This window comes from Musa acuminata, chromosome BXJ2-3 (genome assembly GCF_036884655.1).
Source record: "Musa acuminata AAA Group cultivar baxijiao chromosome BXJ2-3, Cavendish_Baxijiao_AAA, whole genome shotgun sequence".
Classification (NCBI taxonomy): domain Eukaryota; kingdom Viridiplantae; phylum Streptophyta; class Magnoliopsida; order Zingiberales; family Musaceae; genus Musa; species Musa acuminata.
This window is the reverse complement of record NC_088340.1, coordinates 1299807-1324981: the sequence shown is the minus strand read 5'-3', so window position 1 is coordinate 1324981 and position 25175 is coordinate 1299807. Positions and strand designations below refer to the sequence as shown.

The following is a 25175-nucleotide window of genomic DNA, read 5'->3' as shown; positions in this document are numbered from 1 at the left end:
GCATAAATGTTGTGGATATTATTTTAAGTGGTCAGAATGATAATAAATTTAAGTGAGATGGTTTTGTATATAGGTATACGAAGCTAACAGAAAACATATTTACGACTAATAATGTGATGAAGAGTTCATTTGTTGGTCATAAACACAATAAAACGCCTGCACTTATGTTGGACCAAAGAGAGAGAGAGAGAGAGAGAGAGAGAAAGTGAGAGAAAAGGGTGCCAGTTTCTTTATTTTCGGGGGCGAGAGTCGGGTCGGGGCGCCGACTAATTTTACTTTTCGCTTCTGTCGCTACATCGTTGCGGATTGCACGAACGTGTGAGAGACGAGTTATTGGTAACCCGTAAGTATTTCATTCGTTTTTATTTTCTGCATTTCCATTTCAGAGGTTAAAAAAAAAAAGAAAGTGAAGGAATGATATGGTGGATCAACGTGAAGGCCACGAGAATGAACAACATCGAATGAAAATTTACAAAAGCCCTGCATCATGAGAGAGCTACCCTCTCTGATGATGTCAATTGAAAGTTTACAGATCCGACGTGGTTTATAAACTGTCAGCGTTGCTAGTTATGCCCACCAAATCCGAAATGCATATACCAACTACTCGAATGTGAGGACGTCCGTCTCATCAGGAAGAGCGAGCGAGCGAGCGAGGGAGCGAGAACATACATACGCTTGGATTCTTCCTAACTTTGCTGCAACAACAAATATCAAAATTAAAAATGAAACAAGAAAAAAAGGAGGCCTATCCACGCGGTCCCGAGGGGGAAAAGCACCACCGTAACCGATATGCTATTCCTTCCTTGTACAAGATGGATGAGTTGTGCCTACCAAATCCGATATGCTATTCCTCGTACGGCGCAAACAGGATGGACGAGTTATGCCCACCAAAGCCGAAGGAATTTGATAGCGCTACCTTCACATCCAATCTTTCCTTTTTTGCACCCACCAGGACACTCGCATCCTGAATCAAATCTTCAGTATTACAAAGACAGTAGAGGAGAAGAGCGAAAAATAAAACATAAAATAAATAAAGGAAAATGCATATAACTTGCAGGTGTCCTTTCTAATATATGGAAGCACTGGAGCATTGGGTAGTCAAAACATAACCATTATATATTGTGATCAGATGAGCAAGAGCAAAACCAATCGGGAACAGGGACTAGCATAAATCCTTGGTGACAAAAGAAGAACGACAAAATTTTGATGAGATGGTGAAACATACCACACTTTCCTCTGGATTGTCCAGATTAATATTTGGATGAACCCACCCTGTTCGAATAGCCTGCACATGAAATGTGCACCAACCTAAGATATCAAACATGCAAAATCATTCTAAGCATCAGATACAACAAATTTGAAAACCGGATACCACAGTTCACGACCGCAGGTAAGGCCCAAACTTGACCGTATACTTGCAACTGCACGACCACAGTTCACTATTTTGAAAAGACAATATTAATATTGTGCTTAACTTGAAAAATAAAAATGCATCTCCTTCCTAATATCTATCTTTCCTAGTTCCCTAAGCAAAAATGAATGATTGTTATTGGAATCGAAGAGATCCCACAGTCAAAATTCTTTCTAAACTTGAGACATCAAGGATGTCATGTTTGAGTACTCAACTCTTTGACACCGGACTTAGAGGCCTGAAAGTTTCAGATCCAGTATAGTTGATCATCGAGAGTGACAGGCAACTTTACGACGACTATTGAGTGTCAATAGGGGATTATTCGCTCTCAGTGTCATGAGAAGAATATCCCATATATTCTTACTCAGACAAATCCCTGACTAGGGTCATTCGAATTGAGAAAGAAAGAGTTCTCTAGAAAAATCCGATTAGAGCGAGACTTAAGTAGAAACCGTATGGGCCCGACAACACTATGCCCGGTATACGATATCTGAGGTACTATAGGTACATGAAGTATGAGAACATATATGTCCAACGGATTGGATTCCTCTGTATAGTCTGAGAATTACGACGTAATGGTTTAATACGTCCGTAGTCGATGAGTCGAGTGAAGTATTTTGAAGATAATAATTCACTGAGCCAAAAAGAGTTCTAACAGGTATGCCTCATGGCCAGCTCGATATTGGGCCTAGAGGGTCACACACATATGACAGGTATTGCGACGAGTAGAGATTCAAATATGAGATATTCGTTAAAGCCTTTATCTTATTGGATATCCAATAAGATTATGAATTATTGGATCCTATAGATGAGATCTAATAAGAGCCAATGAGAGATTATTAAGTTGAGACCCACTAATCTAAGAGGCTTGGATAGTTGGATGGAGATCCAATACCCAATAGAGCAGGATCCATATGGTTAAGTTGATATAGGGCCTCTATAAATAGGAGGGAACCAAAGGGCCATAGGCTAGGCCTTTTTGGCTATCACTACCTATTCTCCTCTCCCTTTCTTCTCCTTAGCCAACAACCTTTATTTGGGGCGTGTGGAGATTTTAGCAATGATTTGAGGAGCGTCTTCGTAGGCCCTACCGTGTGGATCACCGCTAAAGAGGACAATTGACCTCCTTCATCCTCTCCCACAGATCTACAAGATTTCAGGGAAATACGATCACCCAAGGTAAAACACATCTCTCTTATACGTGCAATTTTCGATTTTACGATTTTTACGCATCAATCTTCACACGACGATGGAACCTTTTTTTGTAAAAATATGAGATTTTTCATTTTGTCCTTTCGCTGAGCATGTGATGTCGCCCCTAAATTTCCCTACACTTTTTACTCTTAAAGATTGCTGCTTTACAGGGTTCTTCGTGTATTTTCGATAGAGGATTATCCGTTCTCAGTGTTAGAAGAATATCCCATGTGTTCTTACTCAGACAAATTCCTGGCCAGGGTCATTCGGATTGGGAGAGAAAGAGTTCTCCGGAAAAATCCGATTAGAACGAGACTCAAGTAGAAACTGTATGGGCCTGACAACACTATGTCCGGTATACGATATCTAAGGTACTATAGGTACATGATAACTGAGGACATATATGTCCAAAGGATTGGATTCCCTTGTATCGTCTGAGGACAACGATGTAATGACTTAGTACGTCCGTAATCGATGAGTCGAGTGAAGTATTTTGAAGATAATAATTCACTGAGCCAGAAAGAGTTCTGATGGATATGCCTCACGACCAGCTCGATATTGGGCCTAGAGGGTCACACACATATAACAGGTGTTACGACGAGTAAATATTCAGATATGAGATATTCGTTGAAGCCTCTATCTTATTGGATATCCAATAAGCCCATGAATTATTGGATCCTATAGATGATCTAATAAGAGTCAATGAGAGATTATTAAGTAGAGACCCACTAATCTAAGAGGCTTGGATAGTTGGATGGAGATCCGGTACCCAATAGAGCAGGATCTATATGGTTAAGTTGACATAGGACCTCTATAAATAGGAGAGAACCAAAGGGCCATAGGCTAGGCTTTTTTGGCTGCCACCTCCTATTCTCCTCTCCCCTTCTCCTCCTTAGCCAACAACCCTTATTTGGGGCGTGTGGAGATTTGGGCAGTGATTTGAGGAGCATCTTCGTAGGCCCTACCGTGTGGATCACCGCTAAAGAGGAGGACAGTTGACCTTCTTCATCCTCTCCCACAGATTTGCAAGATTTCAAGGAAATACAATCTCCTTAGGTAAAACACATCTCTCTTATACGTGCGATTTTCGATTTTGCGATTTTTATGTATTAATCTTCACACGACGATGAAACATTTTTATAGAAATATGAGATTTTTCCTTTTGTTCTTCCGCTGTGCATGTTATGTCACCCCTAGATTTCCCTACACTTTTTACTCCTAAAGATTGCTGCTATAGAGGGTGAAGCAGTGGCTATTAAAGGGCTGCTGATGGCATTGGAGTGCAGCTCCAAGAATGCTCAATTTGAAACAGACTCATTGATTATCAAGGAGATACTAACAGATGGAAAGGGTGACCCATCATTACTGATATCAAATGACTGCTTCCAAGAATTTAACCAAGCAACCGACTGAGCTGCCATGCAAGCTACACAGACTGACTATTATTTGGTGGAAGGAAAACTTTCCACCAGGTTTGTCCACTTTTTTTTTTTTGTATAATGGCCTATACATGTTATATTATAGAATTATAAAAACTAAATATATTTTCCTTTTGGGTAAAAGAAATATTTATGATTTTTTTACATTTTCTTAATTGCAATGCTTAATGTCGTTAGGAGGCCCCAATTAATTGCCTAGGTGCAGCTTAAGTTAGAGGGTTTGGGTTTTGGATCTCAGAGCGAACATCCGAGATTGGCATTCAAAAGAATAGTCAATCCTTTGCGTGAGAGGCATTACAAGGACAAGTGAGTTGGGAAAATGGCATAGTGCACAAAGGTTGAGATGGGTTGAGTTCGAGCTACGGCTCGATGTTGACAATCAAACTTGACAATGCTCACGGTAAGTGAGGAGCTTGGCAAAGGATGAGACCGTGCAATGAGGGATGGGTTGCTCGATGATCGAAAGAGTTGTGCACAACTTACAGAGGTGAGGAGAATTGCTAACTCGAAGAATTCAATACTCGACGCCATTGAGCATTGAAACTTTTGCTTCGATATGGGAAGGATATGTTCGTAGAAGGCTGAAGGGTGCAACAAGTTCAGTATATTGCTAGGCCTTGAGGGGTGCAACGGGAGTTGTATTGGCGAAGAGTTGCAATTTAGCAAATGCATTCGCGGGGGGCGAAATATTGCATAATTTGTTCAACAAGACGGAGTAGTCCAAGGGGATGATGGTTTCCGAAACTTCTAAAGAGAAAGATGCGAAGAGAAAAATTACTCCAATATGACAGATATCCAAGATGCGAAAAAAAGAAGAAGATGAAACATAGAACGAAGATACGAAGCTTTCCTTAGGCATAGGTCAAGGACATGAACACTTGTAGAGGCAAGAGCGAGATCATGTTATTCTATGGGTCCCTCGTTCTGATGGCGACTTAAGTTACGGAGGCGAAGTTGGAGTCATAAGGCTTTGGCACGGGGCAAAAGAACGCGAAGGTGGGTTATCTTGAAGAATATGCCACAGTGGTGTTATTCGAGGTGTGCGAAGGAAGCGATGCATAGCGAAGATTGTGCTGGGGGTAGGGCCCCAGGATCCAAACAATGGTGTACCAATTTCAACGAAGTTGGTGGACTTTGAGTGCTGCTAGGCGATGAACTGCCTTAGAGCTATGCTTTGTTCGGGTCTGACCCAAGAGCCGGTACGAATGTCGATTGACAAAAGAGCGAACACAATCGGAGATGGCGAAGGCCCTACAATGTGTTGGCAAAGGCCATGCATGGAGAGATTGCAGTCGGAGTTCATCCCATAAAAATTAGAATCCAATGAAGATGTCACAAGGAGGCGACATGGTGCAACGAATCATGGTGAAATAGTTCGAGACAATGCGACACACACGGGACAAGTCGCATGAGGGACTTGATCATAAGAAGGTATGATTGAGAGCTACTAGGAGAGCTCCGCTTCGATGAACAATATGATGACAAGAGTTATGGATTCAAGAAGTAAATGTTATAGTACCGCAGAGGCGGGTCTTCCGTGCATACATCAAATTTTGCATCGGATGAGCCTTAATCGTGAAAAGGGCCGAGGAGGTAGAGAATACAGAGGCAAACTCTAAGTACCGAGACAAGGCTGAAGGGCAAAGGTTAGGATATAAGCGACATGGTGCAACGGATCATGGTGAAACAGTTCGAGGCAATGCGACACAAACCGATGTTAACAGGCTTATCATCAAAATAGCCGAAGGTGGGTGACTTCAAGTCAATGCAAGAGTGCTCGACCAAGGAACGAAATAAGCAGTACATGGTGCTATACCTTCTCTACTCAGATGAGTAAGCAGTAGAGATGATAGAGAAGACGGTACAATCCCAGAGGCGACCAAAACTATTGGAGACTTACTCTAAGTCGAGATAAAATTTTGCTTTTTTCAGGCAAAACTTTTTGCATTCTAAAAGTTCGATGGTAATGAGGAGGCAAATCACGGTAGCTAACTCAACGCAAGGAGTGCAAACACTTTGGGTGCTTCGGAAGTGTGAGCAAAGAGCAAACGAAGGCTAACTAGCTCAATGCATGGAGTATAACCCTTGAGAAGGCGAGCAAAGTGGAGTAACCTTTGCCTTCTCAACCCTTAATAGAATAGGCAAAACCGAGTACCCCGGTTCTCTTATTTATCCAAAAGAGGAGCTCTGCACATGTTCAAAGACCCTTCGAAGAAAGTGGAAGACAACAGTTGTCAAATTCTCACCAATGGTGATCGTAACTACCAAGAGTAGACTATTTGTTTCATTTCCCAACAGAATGTCAATCGAAAGTGAAAGTGATGCGAACCTACTTGGAGGCAACAACTAAGTAGAAGAGGAATTAATTAGTAAATTTTACGAAGGAAATACTTCAAAAATTTTAAAATCGACAAGACAATGCTCGTTAAAGCTCCAACAAGCATCCAACCAGTTCAAGTGGCACGAGATGTTTGAGAGACTAGCGTACAACAAGAAAAGTCTTTTCCTTCATCTGAAGGATCCATAGGAACCAACAAAGATTAGCACAACTCGATCGACCCCACACCGAGTTCAGAGTCATTAGCGAGTTGAAGCAGCATAACGAATCAAATTATTCATAAAAGAACAGGACTAAGATCTTCTAATCATACATCATTCAGGATTTTGTCAACAACATTCACCTATCAACACTCGTAAAGAATCAGATATTGGCTGGAATATCAATTAAAACCAATTAAGAATCAACCATTTTTATTAGACTTTATCAACTGCGGCTGATCATGGCTAATTTTAGCAGTTTACAAGCCAACTCCAACAAGGATCAACCAGGTCCTTTTTTATGTTGTTTTTGTTAAAACAATCCACACAAGTTTGAGCTTTTAATTTATGGGGACATATGGTTAGCACCTAGTGCTATTGAAGCTTCCAAGTCTGAATCATGCAGTTCAACCTCGCTATCAAGAAATGCTTCTAAAGAAGGACACAATAAATTATGCACAAATCTGCAGTCCTTGTGTTTCCCTTGTTTTGAATTGGTTTGAGTCCAACATCAAATATATTATCCAAGGGACACCACTTTGAGTCCAACCTAAAACATCTAATCGCAGAGTTACCAAAAATTAACCACTCTCGATCTGGATCAGGATCAAACAATTGGGCCCACTCCCAGAACCCCAGAATTTTCATGGCATAATAACTGGTCTTATCTTTGATTCCAACTGTCCTTAGATATCCAAGGTTCGAATAGAAGAAGAAAACATTAGAGGGAGAAAGAGTCTACTAATTTAACTTAAATGTATTATTCACATTATATAGAACTCATATCCAAAAATTTTCTCCTCATGTCAACCTTTACATGAGCCAAAGCATAGGGCTCAAAGAAGTGCTTCATGGTTAAACGGCATGCACTACTGACCTATGACTTTCAATGTCATGCTGTAAACAAGTAAAAGAATCATTTTTGTAATCCAAACCACACTCTCATGCATAATCCTTGTTGCATTAACCTATCAATATAGCTTTCCTCTCAACTGTGGTGTGCTACATAAAGGACAAAAAAAAAAGAAGATTTAGTAAAATATTTTATAAAATTAAGTCCAGATATCCTTGGACACTAACCCCGAAAGTTGGGGTTGAATTTCTTATGGAAGCAAGTTTGCTCTGAAGAAAATAAGCATTGTTTGTCAACTACAAACGGTCTGATGGTATCATGGTGCAACATACACATCCCACAACCCCAATAACCACTACAAAGACTAACAGGTTTTCATAATTAAATATACACTTCCAGATTCAACATCAAACATCATGAGAAGCACTCAGAGCACTTGAAGAGATCAAATTTTGGGATATTGAGAAGTCTAATCCACAAAGATAAATAAAATTAGAAATGGTTACCTGTACAACAGCAACAGCCTCCACTGTGCCAGCAGCACCCAATAGGTGACCGGTCATGGATTTCGTTGAATTCACTCTCAACTGAAAAGATTAGCAAGTTAATCCAATAGACTAAATCAAGAAGACATAGTCAAACTTAATCACATACCTCAGGGTTATTGCCGAAACTACGAATAAGAGCTTGGAATTCTTTTAAATCACCGGAAGGTGTTGAAGTTGCATGAGCATTTACATAGTTAACATCCTCTCTGGATACCCCTGAATCTGATAGTGCCTTGTCAATACAAAGAACAACACCTGTCCCTGATTTAACACATGCCCAAGAGTTTGCAAAGTGCATCAAAATAATATAAACAAGTTCCAGACGAGCTTATTTACACCATGAAATACGGAAAGAATTTGTTACCTTCGGGGTGTGGCTCGGTCATGTGGTAGGCATCACAGGTGAAACTTCCTCCTAGAAACTCTGCATAGATTTGTGCTCCTCTTTTCTGTAGAAAATGAAAGAAAAAGCATACGCAAATAATTAGATATATAGGACACCGGCAAGCAAAGATATGTCAAGCTCCATACAGGAAATCCAGAGCTATAAATTTGACAATGTGTAGCTCAACCTTAGCATGGCTTAGCTCTTCCAACAGTAGCACACCAGCCCCTTCCCCCATTACAAATCCATCACGATCCTAATAATTATCAGTCACAAAATAAATTAGGTTCATGCACCTGACACAGGAACCAAAACAATAATTGGAGGAACTTTCAAGAGATAAAACCACAATCCAAATTATAGTGCAGAAATTTCCGGAGATAAATTAATCTAAACTTGTCCTTTACTGACATATTTTTCCACTTAAAATGGTTCTTCCTAGAGTCCTCCGTCTTTATCTTCTACCACAAGGATCAGCTAGAATATTCCAACATGACTAATATCAGCTTATTGCAAAGAGAAAGAAAGGTCCTATGTTTAAAATCTCAGTGTATGACAGCATCTAAATACAACGCTAACCAGAGAAATGCTACCCAGGATACAAGATATCTTTCTTTCATTAAGTTTAAAATTTAAATATAGAATAAGAAGATGTAGAATGTCTACATACAATATCCCACGGGCGTGAAGCTTTTGTCGGATCATTGTTTCTTTGTGAAAGTGCTCTGCATGCCACGAAACCACCTAATCCTGCGATATATTTAACAATTATGTAGCACTATAAATACAACTGACCATAATCACGAGAGGCTGCTGGTTTATGATGAGAAATCCCACCAATGGGTATGATCGCTGAATCAGAACCACCACAAAGCATCACATCCTTCAAGATTTAGACAAATGGGAAATCTATCACACAAGTTTCAACTTCTGCTGGTAATCGACGAGAGAAAGAGGCGAGTGACTTACAGCTTCACCTCGTATAATATGGTTTGCTGCATTCAGAATGCAGAAGTTGCTAGTTGCACATGCAGTTGAAATTGAATAGTTTGGACCCATCCAACCCTAAGGATCACAAGAACAGGGAATGTCCAATTTAATTTTTTTTTTAAATATTCAAAGACAAATGAAAAACCATTTTTCCGAGAGTGGGTCATCTGGCACACCAGATCCATCGCAAGCATTGCAGATCCCATATTTGTGGTTGCAAAGGGTACACAGAAGGGGTTCATCTTCTTGTATGAGACTCTCAAAGCTTCAATGGCATCATTAAAGACCTGCCGGATGAAGTACTATCATAAACATAAAATTCACAGAACAGCATTATGCAGATGCACAACCCAACTTTGGTAATATGTGAAGTCATGGAAAATGTAAGATGAATCCTCAAATGTAAACAACTTGGTTCGAGTGCCAAAGTTAGAGCTTCCCTATTTGAATATGCTGAGGAGACACACACCTTCATCCCACCAATTGCAGACCCAATTAGAACACCACATCTTGTTTTCTCAAACTGGTTCATGACCTCTTCTGTAACTCCACCATCTTCCAATGCTTTTTTCCCAGCAGTAAGCATGTAAAGCATAAACTTGTCCATGCGCTTTGCTAGTTTAGGTGCCACCCACCCATCGGCAGAGAAAGATTTAATTTCCCCTGCGATTCTCTACAAAAGACTATGTAATCAGAAATAATAAAGCAATTATTTAGCATAGTAGAACAGCCCCTTTGACCCCCCAAATCATTGAGAGTATAGCATAAACAGAATACAAAATATTCCTTATTATCTTAGAACATCAAGATATAAATTTGCTCAGTAGAGATTGTACCGTTGGATAATTGGAGCAGTCGAACGTTTCTATTTCGCTTACGCCACTAACACCCTCGAGGAGGTTATTGTAGAAGATATCTGGATCATGGCCTAGAGGAGTGACCACACCCATGCCGGTCACAACAACCCTCCTCTGTTTCATTTGCCTTTTCTTATTCACTGCGAGTTCCTTAGCTGGCTCCAAGGCAACCGCCATTGCTTTTCCTGCAGCGCAGAAAGCACGTTAGCCCAAAAACACAAGAGATTTCCGTAGAACAGCATCGCGTATATCGCTCGATGAGGAAAACCAAGTCCTAATGCAGTAAGCAACCAGACTTGTCGATATGCCACGGCCGATGTTAGTTTGCCCTCATCCGCAACCACAGCCACCCTGCCTAAAACAAACAATTCTGCATGTGTCTCCATTCTTGTACCGTAATCATAGAAACATACCGGCAAACACGATCTAAGAATTGTTCTTGACCCCGATCGATCGAATCCGACGTCCAGTTTAACATTTACTCTTAATGATCAAAATACAAAGAAATTTAGAACGCAGATTCAAGTATCATGCACGATGAGCAAAGGAAAAAGATCTTTCGCCAGGGTCGGTTCGGTTGCTGATGTCGCTCCCACGGTTAACACCCAATCTTGAACCCAAATCTCCACGTACATCGTCTAATCACAAACCCAGATCTCCCAAACGAAAAGAGCGATCGAGAAATCATACCGAACAAATCAAGAACATCAGCAAATCAATACGCCGATATCAAGATTCATTAGTGCCCTACCCAACGACAAGAAACAACCAAATGAGAAAGGAACAAAGAGAGGGTCAAAGAAACGGGGGAGGTTCGCGGATGCTGTACATACCACAGGCTGTCCTCCGCCGCCGTCGATTGGCCTCCGCCTTCGACAACCCGAGGGAAGGCGCGGCCTCGAAGGCGGGGCAGGAGCTCATCGGGCCCTGGATCCCGAACCGGCAGATGGCGGAATCCAGCGGGGGCCGAATCTCCGCCGTCGCCGTCGTCCGCCGCCTCCGCCTGGTCCCCGCGGCGCGGCGGCGGTCGCACTCGGCGGATGAGGACATGCACGCCGCCGCGACTAGCCGCGTGCAGAGGGGCGAGGCCACCGCCGCGCCCGCCATCGCAACGCGATCTCAAACGAAAGTGAGATAGAGATCAAGAAAAGATAGTTGGCTTATGTAAATATGTATGCATATATATATATATATATATATATATATATATATATATATATATATATAAATGTGAGAGAGAGAGAGAGGGAAGCTTATAAATGGACGTATAGAATAATACAAAAGAGGAAGGAGAAGAGGTTGATGATGGTAATATTGGAGGGGAAGAAGCGGAGGCGGAGGGGGAAAAAGAGGAAGAAGTGGGGGGAAGACACAGATGGGTTTGGGATGGTGGAGAAGACAGCCATCTCTGCTAAGTGTGAAACAGAGAGAGAGAGAGAGGAAAAAGGCCAAGACCAGAAAAAATACTAGTGATAGAAAAATACAGTGTATATATATATATATATATTAAAGATGTATAAGTGAAATAAAGAATATATATATATATATATATATATCTTTATTTCGCTTAGACGGTTTTGCGACAGTTTGAATCCAATGCGTTGGAATCTAAAATATGCGTACAAAATTAACGCTTCACATTAATGGCGTTGTCAGTGCGAAGCACATGAGATGATCGTAAGAGGTGGTACAAAGAAAAATTGAATTGAGAGATCATTTAATTGGTTCCATCGTTTGTTTCAGCCATTTAAGGGGTCCTACGACTACGACTAAGCTGAAGTACATCACATCAATCAATGCAATCCCAAAAACAACTTAAGCCGCTCAAATTTCTTTGGATTAAGCAACCTCCTAACCACGTATAAGTTCTAAATGAGGTGTTTCGATCGGTCACCAACAGAAGATTAGCGGCAGATCTCCGATCTCGATTTTTGTTCTCACGTCATTAACGTTTGATAGTGGGAAGATTCCGTTTGATTAATTAAAGATTGGTGTTTTGAAAATATATAATTCAGACATCACGACCGTTCGTGTTGATGAGACACTGATCGAGACATACGAGGAAATTATTGATAAGAAATATTTTGGTGATCGATAATTGATCGTTATTGTGATGTAGACGTGGTAAACGAGGGCCAAGTCACTCTCTTACTCGATAGACATGTTTGAGAGATAACGATCTATTGCCCCTTGAGGATAATAGATCGTGTCGATCTTTTGACCCTTGAGGACAGTAGTCCTCGGGTGGGCATTCAAGTTTGCTCTCCTTTGGTTGGTCTCTATTGACGATAGCTCGTATGAAATCATTCAGGCCTATTATCCATGCGGATAAAGCATCAAAATAAAATCATTACGATAGTTACTAACGATTCCCTCGATCGTCTAGATATAAAAGTTGATCCTCGACATAGTCTGTGAACTATTTTCACTCTATATCATCACAAAAAAAACTAAGTATCAAAAGAATCGGATCGAAAAGCTCCGTGAACCTACTGAGAAGTCCAACCTCGACTCTAACTTCTGGACCACCGAGAAGTAAGGGTGACATTTTACGCGAGAACATTAATGAGCCAAACAAAGTTGGATTCCTTCTTTATTTGGCTTGCACATTTTTACTTGTCCTCGTGTACACCGATGGTTTGGAGGCACAGTGGTGTCTTTATGAAGGGGAGACGACAGTTGCATGGATTGAATGAGGATTTAAATGGGGGACAGAGTTCGGACGGAGCATAGATTGAAAAGGACCTCATCGATCCCCTAATTCAAGACACCACCTTACTTGGCCTTTGACAGTGAATTCATGCCTTGGATTTGGCATCAAAACCCAACATAAATGTTCATTCATTTCCACTTAAATGCTTTTGCCACCCTCCTAATAATTAGAAGAATTATTTGGCATCAAAACCCAACATTAATGTTCATTCACTTCCACTTAAATGCTTTTGCCACCCTCCTACTAATTAGAAGAATTCAATTTTATAGCTTGCCCCGTATGATTGCATTTGGTATGTAACTTAATTAGTAGAGACGATAGAATAAAAATGATTTTATGTTCACTACTGATTATAATTATATTTATATTTATTAATATTAATTTTGATCGTCAACTCTGATCGACAAAGATTACCAAACTTAACCTAAATTATGTTACATTTGGAGATCTTGAAGATGAAATCAATTTTTATTTGAATTAAATATAAAAGATAAACATTGCAAGAGCGTTTTTATTATATAATCATCGATTATAAAAAAGACTAAATGTAGCAAAATAAATGTAATATCAATATCTAAGATAGAAGGAATATGTACAAAGAAAACTAATGATAACATAAGAGGATTAATAGTACAAAAAAGAAAAAAAAAAGCTTTAGCAATTTTTAATATATAATATTTACGTTCTAATTAGTCTCAAAATAGAAATTAATAATTTCGAGTAAATAATAATTAACTTCGATTATTATGATTTGATAATTTTTAATAATAATAAATTTAACTGAAGAAAGTATTTTATATTATCATAATTTTCTCTTTTGCGCTGATATCTTTTGATTGGGATAAATATTTTTCGTATCAACATATATAATAAACTAAAGTTTTATGTGTTCTGTTAAGCCATATGTTATCTTTTAATCGTTATACACTCAAATAAAGGGGTATGATTTAAGAATTTAAGATCAAATGTTATGTCTAAAGTCGTTGCAATAATGCATGGTTAAATTCGTGACGGACGCGATCGGTAAAGGTCGACGCCACGGGAGAACACCAAGACCCACGGGGTCGCCTCCAATCAACGTAAAGGTAGCCGGCACGGGAGGCGACGGCAGGGTAGAAGAGGTTTTGGTTTTCAAACGTCAGGGCCGAGTCGGGATGATCCAACGTAAGTCTGACCTTTATTCCGAATTGGTGGGCCTCACAATAGTGTTCCAATCAACACAGAGGTAAGAAAGAGGGTAATATGCTGGGCCGGGTAGACGGGTTTTAGTTTTCGATTCGGTCTGTGAGCCGATGATAGTTGCCAACGGGTCCCGCACGGGCCCCTCTTTTTCTCCGCGACATCGGAGTCGGTGAAGCGGATGTGATAAGGTTGGTGGACAGCCATGAAGTCCCGACAAGCACATGTAATTTCTCACATTGCTGAGCTGCTGTCTCTCGTCGACGACTCTCTTCCATCTTCAATCTCAAGGTAAGCTTTGTCCCCCCACGGCCATCCGATCTTTGTTAGGTTCCGACCTTCTTAAAGAGATCAAGCTTTCCGGCCGATCACATGAGATTGACTTGGAAGAAAACCTTTAGGAGCCTGGCGAGGTACAAGAAGTGTGGCCATGATCATTAATACTTTCTCTGGATGAACGAACCTGTCGTCAGCTTGAGATCAAATCCAAAAGAAGATTGCTCTAGACACATGTCAACTTTTGGCCTCTGCAACGGAGTAAAAATGACAGGATTTCTTAGATTTCAAGCTTGTGGCTGCCCAAATTGTGGTGGTTCGTGGAACCCTCCTGTTATGGGTTTTGGTCCTCTGTGATCCAGCATCTTAGATTGCATACATGCTTTAGTAGATAAACTTTGTTACAGAAGAAAAATGAGGGAATGAAATGGATTTAAAGATGAGAACCAGTCTGAATCTTTGAACTCTGCCGTATACCAGGAGATATATTACTTGCATGGATTAGGATGAGAGAGTTACTCGTTTAATATTGGTCTCTGCAGAAATACACCATGGAGGATGGCCCAGTGAATTTGAGGGAGTTTCAAGAGCTTGCCAAGCGAAATCTGCCGAAGATGTACTATGACTACATCAGTGGAGGAGCAGAAGACCAATTCACCTTACGGGAGAATGTGGAAGCATTTCAAAGAATCATGTAATGCTCCTGCGTGCGGATTTCAACTCTGTCATTATTTTCGGAAGCAGAATGCTGATCTGATATCCTGTTATATAATATTCAGGTTAAGGCCAAGAATTCTTGTAGATGTTAGCAAAATAGATATGTCAACAACATTGTTGGGGTATAATATGTCGTCACCTATCTTGGTTGCACCCACTGGGAGTCAGCAATTAGCACATCCTCAAGGTGTTGATCTAACATTGAGTGTTATGAAGCACAAGTTATGCATGTAGATTCTTCCAGCACATCTGATTGCCAAAGTTTTGTTTATGTCAGGAGAATTGGCGACGGCAAGGGCTGCAGCAGCATGCAACACAATAATGGTAGACTTGGTTTTGGCTGTTACTTCTCTGCTACTTTCATGGTGTAAAACGTTGTTCCTTGGCATAGGTACTGTCATTCGCATCCAATTACTCTCTCGAGGACGTTGCTTCCACTTGCAATGCTGTTCGCTTCTACCAGTTATATGTGTGTTCTGGTTTCCTGAATAAGTTGTTTCGTCCCCTTTTCGATACATTTTGTTTGCGCTTCCATTGTTTTATCACTTGTTCTTTTGAGCAATTCCTTCAGGTATTCAAGAGACGAGATGTTTCAGCGACACTATTGCAAAGAGCCGAGAGAAATGGGTATAAGGCCATTGTTGTAACAGTCGATACCCCGAGGCTTGGAAGAAGGGAAGCAGATGAAAAAAACAAGTAAGATTGATGGCCTTGATACTTCCAAACTTTCAAGGCATTTACTTGTGTCTTTTATCAGCATCAGCTGGTATTATTGTTATCGGTGTCTCGATGATTCAGTTATTATAACACAAAACTCCAATTAGTCACTACAGCTATTTTGTCATTTCAATCCTATGATGCACTATTTTGTCATTTCAATCTTATCGATAATAATCAGATCGCCCTCTGCAGGATGATTATACCAAGGAATTCGAACCTTGAAGGTCTGATGTCAGTAGATGCCGATCTAGTGAGTATGGTGTATCTCATTGTCATTTAATCTTTTGAAGGTTAATCTACTTGAATGGAATATGCTTATACAATAGATAAACATGTACATGCGATACCATGATAAGATGAGGGATGATTCCCCACTACTTCATGCAAATAAAGCCTTTGTGCACTAACAAATGTGATTCGCCATGAAACCAAGTTGATATCTGAGGATATGGGCTAAAATTATCATCAATTTTATTTTTGCTACTTGGCCAAATTTCTATTTTGCAAATTGTAAATATGAAACAAAAGGTTTATGTATAAATCCAGAATAATCCAACAGAGCAGCTAATATTAAATTTTGTCAGAACATTGCACCGATGTAGAGTCAAATGACTTGAACTTCCAATTAAACAAACAAAAACACACTCTATCTGGCACTTTCCTGGTGTCTTTCTTTAACGACAGGGATAGAATTCTGTAACTATAGCAAGGTATACAATATTGTACCGTACCGGTATTTCGAGGTTGGCTCAGTACGGTATGGTACCGGCGTATCGAGCGGTACACCAGGGCTTACCGAGCGATTTTCTCTTACTGTAGCACTATAGCATTGCTGCAGTGTAACACTGTAGCAATGTAGTGCTGCTATAGTGTATTACTATAGCACTGTAGCACGGTCCGTCCGGTAGCGGGCGGTCTGCGTACCGGTATGTCGTTGAACCGGTACGTACCGCCCGTACCGGGTGGTACCATTCGAAATTGCATACCATGAACTATAGTGTAGATTATGTTTAGCAATGCCAATGTTTGATATGAATGTTCCATCATTCACTTGACCATAATGTTTACGCAACTATAGAGACAAAGTGAGATGTTTGAAGATAGTTTTGCTTCAACTGCCATATATAATTCAGTGACATGCGATCATGCGGGAAAACGCTAGGAAAATAACAGAGTAGCAATTAATCTACTGCTCTACAACTATATTTCATCAAGCGGCGATTTGGATAGATTCCTTGCTCTACATTATCACACCCTTTCAACTAGGAAAAGGTGAATCTCATGCATTTTAATTCTTCTGTGTTGTTTGCTCACTCTCGAGTTTACAGACAGGTGGCTCTAAACTTGAGGCCTACGCATCTGAAACTTTGGATCCTTCTTTGAGTTGGAAGGTATACAGTAAACTTACCTCCTTTTTTTTTCCTAGATGAGATTCATTTAAGTTGGTAAGTAAAAGTGACATGCTTGGTAAGTTTCATTGCATTAACGGCTATATTATGGTCACATGTATGGATGAAAACTGAAAATATATGATGCAGATCTATGTAAGGGGAAAATTTGTTCTCTGTTATTTATGATTTTCTACACTAACTTGCGTATGACCTTTATATTTTTTGATGCAATTGATGGTAAACTAGGCATCTATTCATTTCTTAATATACTACCAGCTTGAAGATAATGGCAATTAAATCTATAATCCGTATCTTCCATCAGACCTTGGATTGTTCGTTATCTTTGCTAAATACTGTGTAAGAAGTTCTCGGCACACCAAAGTCATAGGAATATCTGAATTGACATGCAGTCATTTAAATGAATTTGAATTTAAAAAAAAACATATATGGAGATTGTTGAAGTTTTTTTGAGTTTTTTGAACTCTCTTGAGAAGTTTGTGCTTGATGGAAGAAGGATTTGAGGGTGAATAACAAATCAGTGACATAGATATTGCAGGTTATAGCTGTAGTTTATTATTCCTACCTGTTTCTAATGGCAAGATTTGCAGGATATCGAATGGTTAAAATCCATCACAAAATTGCCAATTATATTGAAGGGTATCATCACTGCAGAAGATGGTAGCAATGTGTTCTTTCTCATCTCTTGGTTAAGAATAACACAGTGTTTGATAGTTCACTTAAATAGATCGAGCCATGTGGAGCTAAAACGTTTATGAAAATGAGCAGCTAGAAAAGCAGTAGATGCTGGAGTATCTGGGATCGTCGTCTCAAACCATGGTGGTCGCCAGCTTGATTATACACCACCTACAATATCTGTCCTCGAGGAGGTAGTGCTTTCATTCCCATCTTCTTGAAGAGAAGTTACTTCAAACTGGAAAAATCTTGTTTTATTTGAATGTTCCTATTGTTACTTCGAACTGACCAAAGCTCTCAGAGCGAGGAACAAAAAACAGCATGGATTGGTCGAAGGATTTGATGATTATGTTTCCTTTAGTGTTAAAATTTGTGGAAAATTAGTATCAATTTGGCAGTTTTTGCTACCTGCTTGGTTTTGATATCAAATTGTAAGCCTCCTGCAGGTAGTAAAAGCTGTTTCAGGAGCAGTTCCTGTACTGCTCGATGGAGGAGTTCGTCGTGGAACAGACGTGTTCAAGGCCTTAGCACTCGGTGCCAAAGCTGTAATGGTGCGTTTTCTTTGATCCTGAGAATAATATCAATTATCATTCGGTGTCAGATCTTGAGCACAATGTCGATCTTGACATTGACCGGCATGATACGATTCAAATGTTGTCGTGACTAATACATAGCAAAAACATGTATACATATTTCTGATGTTCATAAAATTTATAGATGAAACTTTACTGAACCTTTGTTTCTACTTCTCTCTGTTCAATAATAAACAGATCGGAAGGCCTGTGGTTTATGGCCTTGCGGCGAATGGGGAGCATGGAGTAAGAAGCGTGATCAAGATGCTTCAGAATGAATTGGAGCTTACCATGGCCCTTGCAGGCTGCCCCACTCTCAGGGACATCACCAGGAACCATGTCATGATCAACCACGAGAGGCCGAGATCGCTGCTATGAATTGTGTACCACGCATCTGAACAAGGTGGATTAAAGTTCATCATGTTCAGATTTGTGGTCATAAATGTTCATTATGATGGATCATAAGATGCCGAGATCACTGCTAATTGTTGTCTTGTTGTTCCAATAATGGATGTTATCACTCTTCTGAGTTCTATTTAGGGCTCGGCCCTTGTGATTTCGAACTTGGATTCTGTCGATGGTCGACACAGAAGGTTCCTGAGTTAATTACGCTTGGATGTTGTTGTCTTATAGATGTAATCTGTCTGGCTGAGTGGAGTTGCTATTGGTTTGAACATATGCACTTCAACAAATCAATGCTACTACAAGTTCAACTCTGCAATGGTGAACTTTTCCATGTCCATTCTTGAATGTGGTTAGCTACTTAGGCTCGAGTTCTACTTGTATAAGTTGTATTTTCGCTGAATTTGCCTCGTTATTAAGCTCTTGATTCGACTTTCATCGTTACAGATTGATATGAACCTAATTTTAATAGATGGATTCTATTTTAGTAAGATTATATGAGTAAATGACTGAACCAAACATGTTATTGCTGCGAGAGTTTGTACTGTTGAGGAATGAATTTTTTTTCCTATTCGTACTTGTCTTATGCTCAAAACTATTATCGAGCCTCAGTACATTAATGACTCAATTATTTCATCAAATTAATGACTCAATTATTCCATCAAACTAAATGATAAGAGTACTCATTGCAGTGGATTGATTTGCTGGCGCTGCATCACCATTGCTGGGGTAGAACACATCATTGATGGAGAGCTTATGTATATTGAATAGTGCCTTCTACCCCATCGTTGATGGAGCTTATCTTTGTTGCATAGTGTAGTTCGGATCTGTCTTTTGATTTGAATCAAAATTGACTAAGTGGTTCAGGTACTAAAATCGACGATTTCGGTTTGAACTAATGGTTCCTAAATCGAAACCGACGATTTCAATTCTGATTTGAATCGACAATTCATGATTAATATATACATACATACATATATATATATATATATATATATATATATATGTATATATATATATATATATGTATGTATATATATATATATATGTATATATATATATATATGTATATATATATATATATATTAAATTTGTTAGAATGATTATTTTTTAATATATGTAAAATCTCAGATTGATTAGTCTAACATCTGAGTGCAAAGTAAAGTGCAATTAGTATATGAGTTACAACTCAAATCAAAACAATTCCTGAGTAGTCCATTTTGGAGGCTCTTAAGTAAGTCATGATAATTATTTTGTGTCACCAATGCTCATTAGCATGAGTAATCAGAACACCTTTTATATATAGATCATAAGGTAGTCTAGAAATATCAAGTTATCTCAAATTATGTGTTGAGGTAGGGCTATTGCAGTGATTCAGAATTCAGCTATCATAAATTGCTTTTAAGAGTTATGGTCAAAGGGTTATAACATCTGTTGTTTCTCATTCAATCCTTCACCTACAAGAAAATTAGCCCTTATGTAGTATTCTTAATAGATTAATCTTAACATATTTGTTACATGGGAAAGTAAAGTATTCATTGTGCCTTTGAGTCTATACAAAAGCCAGTTTTAGGAAGAGAGAAGTCAGTATATTTTCACATCTTATTTTTATCTGTGAAGTGATGAGCATTTGTCTGAATATAGCATGACTTATAAGAATATATACCCTCTGAACATGCAGTTCAAATGATTTCTTGAAGATTTTACAGGTAAATTTGTTCATTGTCTTCCATACATTGTTGCATGGTTATCAGAATGGAGATTTCTCTGTGATAGGGATTTCCTATTACCTTCTTGCACAAGTGTTACCATCAACTCACTTCTTGCACTTGTTCCCCTGACCTTTTTGGTGTCTTCCATCACCATATGAATCCAAGTCCCATGACATGGATTAAACTGGGTTGTATTGTATTTGTTGCAGGGCTCAGGTAAAGGCACACATGAGATGTTTCTGGATCCTAAACATGTAGTGTTCATCTCCTGTAGTTCATCATCCCCAACACAAACAAGTCCAACAAGCTCTACAGTGCCATGGAATGGCCATGTCCATAAATGCAGCCAAAGATGGTGTCAGGTGGCACATGATCACTGATGACTCCTTTCTGTCCTTTGTTCCCCACCACAGACACTGCTGGCTCCCTCCGGTTAACCTTTTTCCTCGGTTCCTCACCATTCACTCCTTTTCTTATTTATGGTCGAGTGCATCGATTGATTTGCTCCACTCCATCATTCCTCAGGAACAACAAACCATTGAATCATGTCATTGGGTTGCTCTTTGTCAGCTCCACTGAAACCTGTCATCAAACAGTCTGCATTTGATGTTTTAAGTTGAAGCAATCATCACACATTCCTTACCAGTTAGATGTTTTAAGTTATCCAGATGAACTTTCTGTGATTAGTCAAACATAATGCTATGCTCCTTCTTTGCCTGTGTTTAGCTGCAGCATCAGAAGTCAAAGCCCAAACCTTTTGTCCAGATCAAGGTTTGGGTATATCACAAACATATTCCTATGAATCACTATCCAAAATAGTTGAGTTAATGGCATGAAACAAATCTAATATATTCAACTCTTCTTTCACTTTGATATCGGATTGAACTGACATCAAACCACATTACCATATGTAATCCCACTAGTATACCCTTGTCTTTCATCATATACAACATTATATCGATTTTGATATTATTTTGTTATGATTCGATTTGTTGGAATAATTGACTCATTGAGTATTATTTTTTAGACTCAAATCTTTTGACTCAAGATGATTAAGCTCATTACTAATAATAAATTTATATAGGCTTTAGAAATGTATACATGTCCACTAGAATTATTCTTAGAGATAGGAAAACAAAAGTAGTTGTTGGCAAGAATCTTCCTACCACAACGTACCGTTTGATATGGGCGATACATATCGATTCGATAGAAGATTGATATGATCGATGCACTGGTATGTTCCTATGAATCATGTGTCAATGTACTTGGTACGATTCGATATGGTTCGATATGTATCGTATCGATAGCTGATTAGTACATCAATATAAATCGGTAAGACAAACTATGATTATTGGAGGCATGATTCATTGCTGTTACTTCAGCTGAGCTGCTATGTTCTTCCAACTCCATTAAGTTGATGAACTCCTTTAGATTATTTTTCTCATCAATCATAAGCTATCAGTATCCAGTAGCTCTTCATGTCCAAACAATGGAAAGTGACCCAGCAACTAATCTCAGTCTTCAAGCACAAGTATTGATTCTTCCAAATCAGTTTCAGACATCCGAGAAGCCTAAGAAATAGGAGCGGTTCAGTTTATCTTAGACATCATAATGACAAGGTTAAGGTCATCAGAATAGTGACACATTGAGACATGCTGTTCAGCTGCAGACAAGTAGCTTGCTGCAGATTAAGGATGTTTCTAGTGGTACACAAGTCAAAGAAGAACTAATCATTTTTATTTGATTAATTCCTCAATCTGAAAATGAAGTTGATCTCAGTTGCTCACCAAGTAAACCTGAAAAGAATTTTGATACTGTAAGGATAGAAGTTCTCTAGACATTCATTTTTAGCAAACTAATTTCAAATGAAAAATGGACTTATAGGCTTCAAACTATGAAGGTGATAATTAGTCAAATATAATTTAACAAAATATGATCTTATATTATCAACCATTTCATTTGAGCAATTGTCTTTTAGTTGATACTCAAAACCAGTTCTAGAAGAGCTTTAGGATCTTGACCAAGTAAACTTACAAACCCTTTCTGTTCTTTTCTTTAGAAAAATAGTCTCCAATTCTTAAAGTCAATGGCACAAAAAAAAAAAGTAAACAGGATTTGAACTAATATAAAATCATAAATGTAATAATTTATTATTCAATTCAAGTTTGATGAGTTTGGTTTGATTATTTCACATGTTAGACTTGAATTAATCCATCACCTATATGTGAAGTGTTGAAAATATAAAAGTAATTTAAGCTTTTGGATAACATTTAAGAAATGCAAAGAGATACTAGAAAAACCCAAATTGTTTAAGGATCATAGTCTCTGATAAGTGTTAGATGAACAAAGAAGGATATGCAGATGAGAAGCCAACTGATTGGCCTAATCATACCCAACATAGTAGGAGATGAAATCTTTAGTTGGCAATTCATATATCCTGTGATTGATGGGACATGTGTCAAATCACACATTGATAGCTGACATTTGCCTGCACCAATTGTGTTCTCTACTTGCAAGCTGGAATTGAATGAAATTAGCCTTTTTTTTTTTCTTTTTATTATTGTGGATGAGATCAATAGAGCCTCTTCATCCTCAGCTTTATCCTACCACATGCTTCCAAACCTGTGTCATCAAACCTCAAGAACACAATCATGACCTTCTTCCCAGAAAACTTACCCCCATGACAAGTTCTGGTGGAGATGAGTACAGACAAAGCCAGAAGGGTTGCAGATATGCTCAGAGTTGTTGGCAGGAGTTATCCACAGTGAGTGAATCAGAGGGGGGGGTGAGATGTGTGGTGGCCATGGCAGGAGAGCTTTGAGAGAGATGGCTGTTGGGGTTTGTGGTGTGTGATGAGTCGAGTGCAGCTGCATGGTTTGGGGTCATTGTCTTGTAGCTTAGTACCAGAGATGACAAGCTTCTGTCTCTTTTCCTCACCCACAACATGAGGGGTTCAGAACTCTGTCTGCTGCACTTGGTGGTTGCATCTCCTTTCATGCAGGAAAAAGCTCAGCTTCATTCTGTAGATGTACTTCTTTACTTTTTTTTTTTTTAATTCATTGTAAATATTTTGATTTACTGGTCAAAAATCTTAAACACTTCTATTAAATACCAGATGAAAAAAAAGAGATTAATACAGTATCAAATCCACAATATACACTGCCAAGAATCATAAAACCTTAAGCCACTAAGAAAAGATCCAATATGTATCATTAGGTTTTGAGAGGAGCTCTAAGCAAAAACAAAATAAGAAAAAATTATATATGATGATCAAATTCTATAGTACTAATTCAACATGAAAATTCAAACTTGTCAAAAATATGAGCCAAAAACTAATATTATCATCTTTCAATTTTTTAACTCACACATGTTATCACTATTCAAGGGAAGGGATGATAGGGCAGTGAAACAATATGTGGTGGACTTTTTACCTATATACATACATACATACATACATATATATATATATATATTATAATCATGTGAGTCACAAGGTTGAATCACCATTGGAGGAATGCAACTAATTTCTCCAACTGTGAAGCCAAGATCACAAATTCCACTATATTATTAATCCTCTTACTGCCTAAACCTCTATGTGACTAATGTTTGTCACATCATCAACTCACTGTTTTGGGAATTAATGCAGTACATAAATGGTTACCAAAGATATCAACTAATTTAGTGGGTAAAGATTTATCATAATGTCTTGAGCTCGAATTTTATTATTATTATTATTATTGTTATTTATTTATGTAAAAAGAAATATAAAAAAGTTATATTACTTTGGTTATGGTATAATTGACTCTTATTACTTAAATTAAAAGTATAAAATTTTATTCAATAAATTCTAAAAATATTAACTAATTTAATAGGTAAAGACGTCATGACTTACCATTTTCATAAAAGAAATTTCGATTAAGAATAAGTATAAATATTTAAGATATTTCTCATTTAATAAATTTATACTAATATCATAATAATGTAATTAAATCATTTACCTTCGATCATTGTTTCAAAAATTCATTCGATAAATTTAAAGAAGATTAACTTACTTATCTGGTACAAATCTACTTAGATCATTGCACGATGATCTGTGATCAAACTCTTCATAGTTTACCATTTGTGAAAAGAAAAAAAATCCTCATCTACAATAGGAGAAAATACATGAGATATAGTAGCAATAAAACTTGACTTTTATACAAGTAAAAAAAGTAAATGATTGTGGTCTTTAAGGAAGTCAAATAACATAAGAAAGGTATAAGGAGGACGCATGTTTCATTCTCATCAATTATGTAATAGCATTTGAATCCAAGCAATGAATCTAAATATTAACTTACTACTTTTTGTGTCACGATAAGATCGTCGCGATTTCGGCTACGATTATATGGATTCGAAGGAATAATTCACGGATAGAAACGGGCGACTTCACGTACGACATTAGTAACGACTTGAGACAGATGCACGACATTATTCCCGGCGAATTGGGAATCAGGAGGGAACCCTTGGTTACGATTGAACTCACGACAAGCGTGACAGTGCTGATATTGGGTTGGTCGAGAGTGGCTTACGGAACGGTTCGTGTGAA

The 25175-nt window shown here is 38.6% G+C and overlaps 2 protein-coding genes across 3 annotated transcripts; one reads left to right on the top strand and one right to left on the bottom strand.

Annotated features, from left to right (window-relative positions):
- Positions 1-448: 448 nt before the first annotated feature.
- Positions 449-11585, bottom strand: LOC135606782 (3-oxoacyl-[acyl-carrier-protein] synthase II, chloroplastic-like). The gene is made up of 14 exons (XM_065097990.1): positions 11049-11585; positions 10195-10400; positions 9828-10031; positions 9535-9645; positions 9338-9433; positions 9206-9251; positions 9039-9118; positions 8556-8624; positions 8348-8432; positions 8090-8244; positions 7942-8022; positions 1226-1285; positions 832-964; positions 449-695 (listed from the first exon to the last, which is right to left on the bottom strand). Exons 1-13 carry the CDS (start codon positions 11320-11322, stop codon positions 845-847), a joined length of 1587 nt encoding a protein of 528 aa, XP_064954062.1. The 5' UTR covers positions 11323-11585; the 3' UTR covers positions 449-695; positions 832-844.
- A 2685-nt stretch (positions 11586-14270) lies between these two features.
- Positions 14271-19197, top strand: LOC135606781 (peroxisomal (S)-2-hydroxy-acid oxidase GLO4-like). 2 transcript variants are annotated; one of them, XM_065097988.1, is made up of 12 exons: positions 14271-14398; positions 14926-15077; positions 15163-15287; positions 15378-15424; positions 15492-15569; positions 15672-15796; positions 16013-16070; positions 17149-17211; positions 17820-17889; positions 17998-18098; positions 18351-18455; positions 18675-19197. In XM_065097988.1, exons 2-12 carry the CDS (start codon positions 14935-14937, stop codon positions 18852-18854), a joined length of 1095 nt encoding a protein of 364 aa, XP_064954060.1. In that variant the 5' UTR covers positions 14271-14398; positions 14926-14934; the 3' UTR covers positions 18855-19197. The 2 variants fall into 2 exon arrangements, with proteins under 2 accessions (XP_064954060.1, XP_064954061.1); XM_065097989.1 differs by lacking the exon at positions 15492-15569.
- Positions 19198-25175: the final 5978 nt, after the last annotated feature.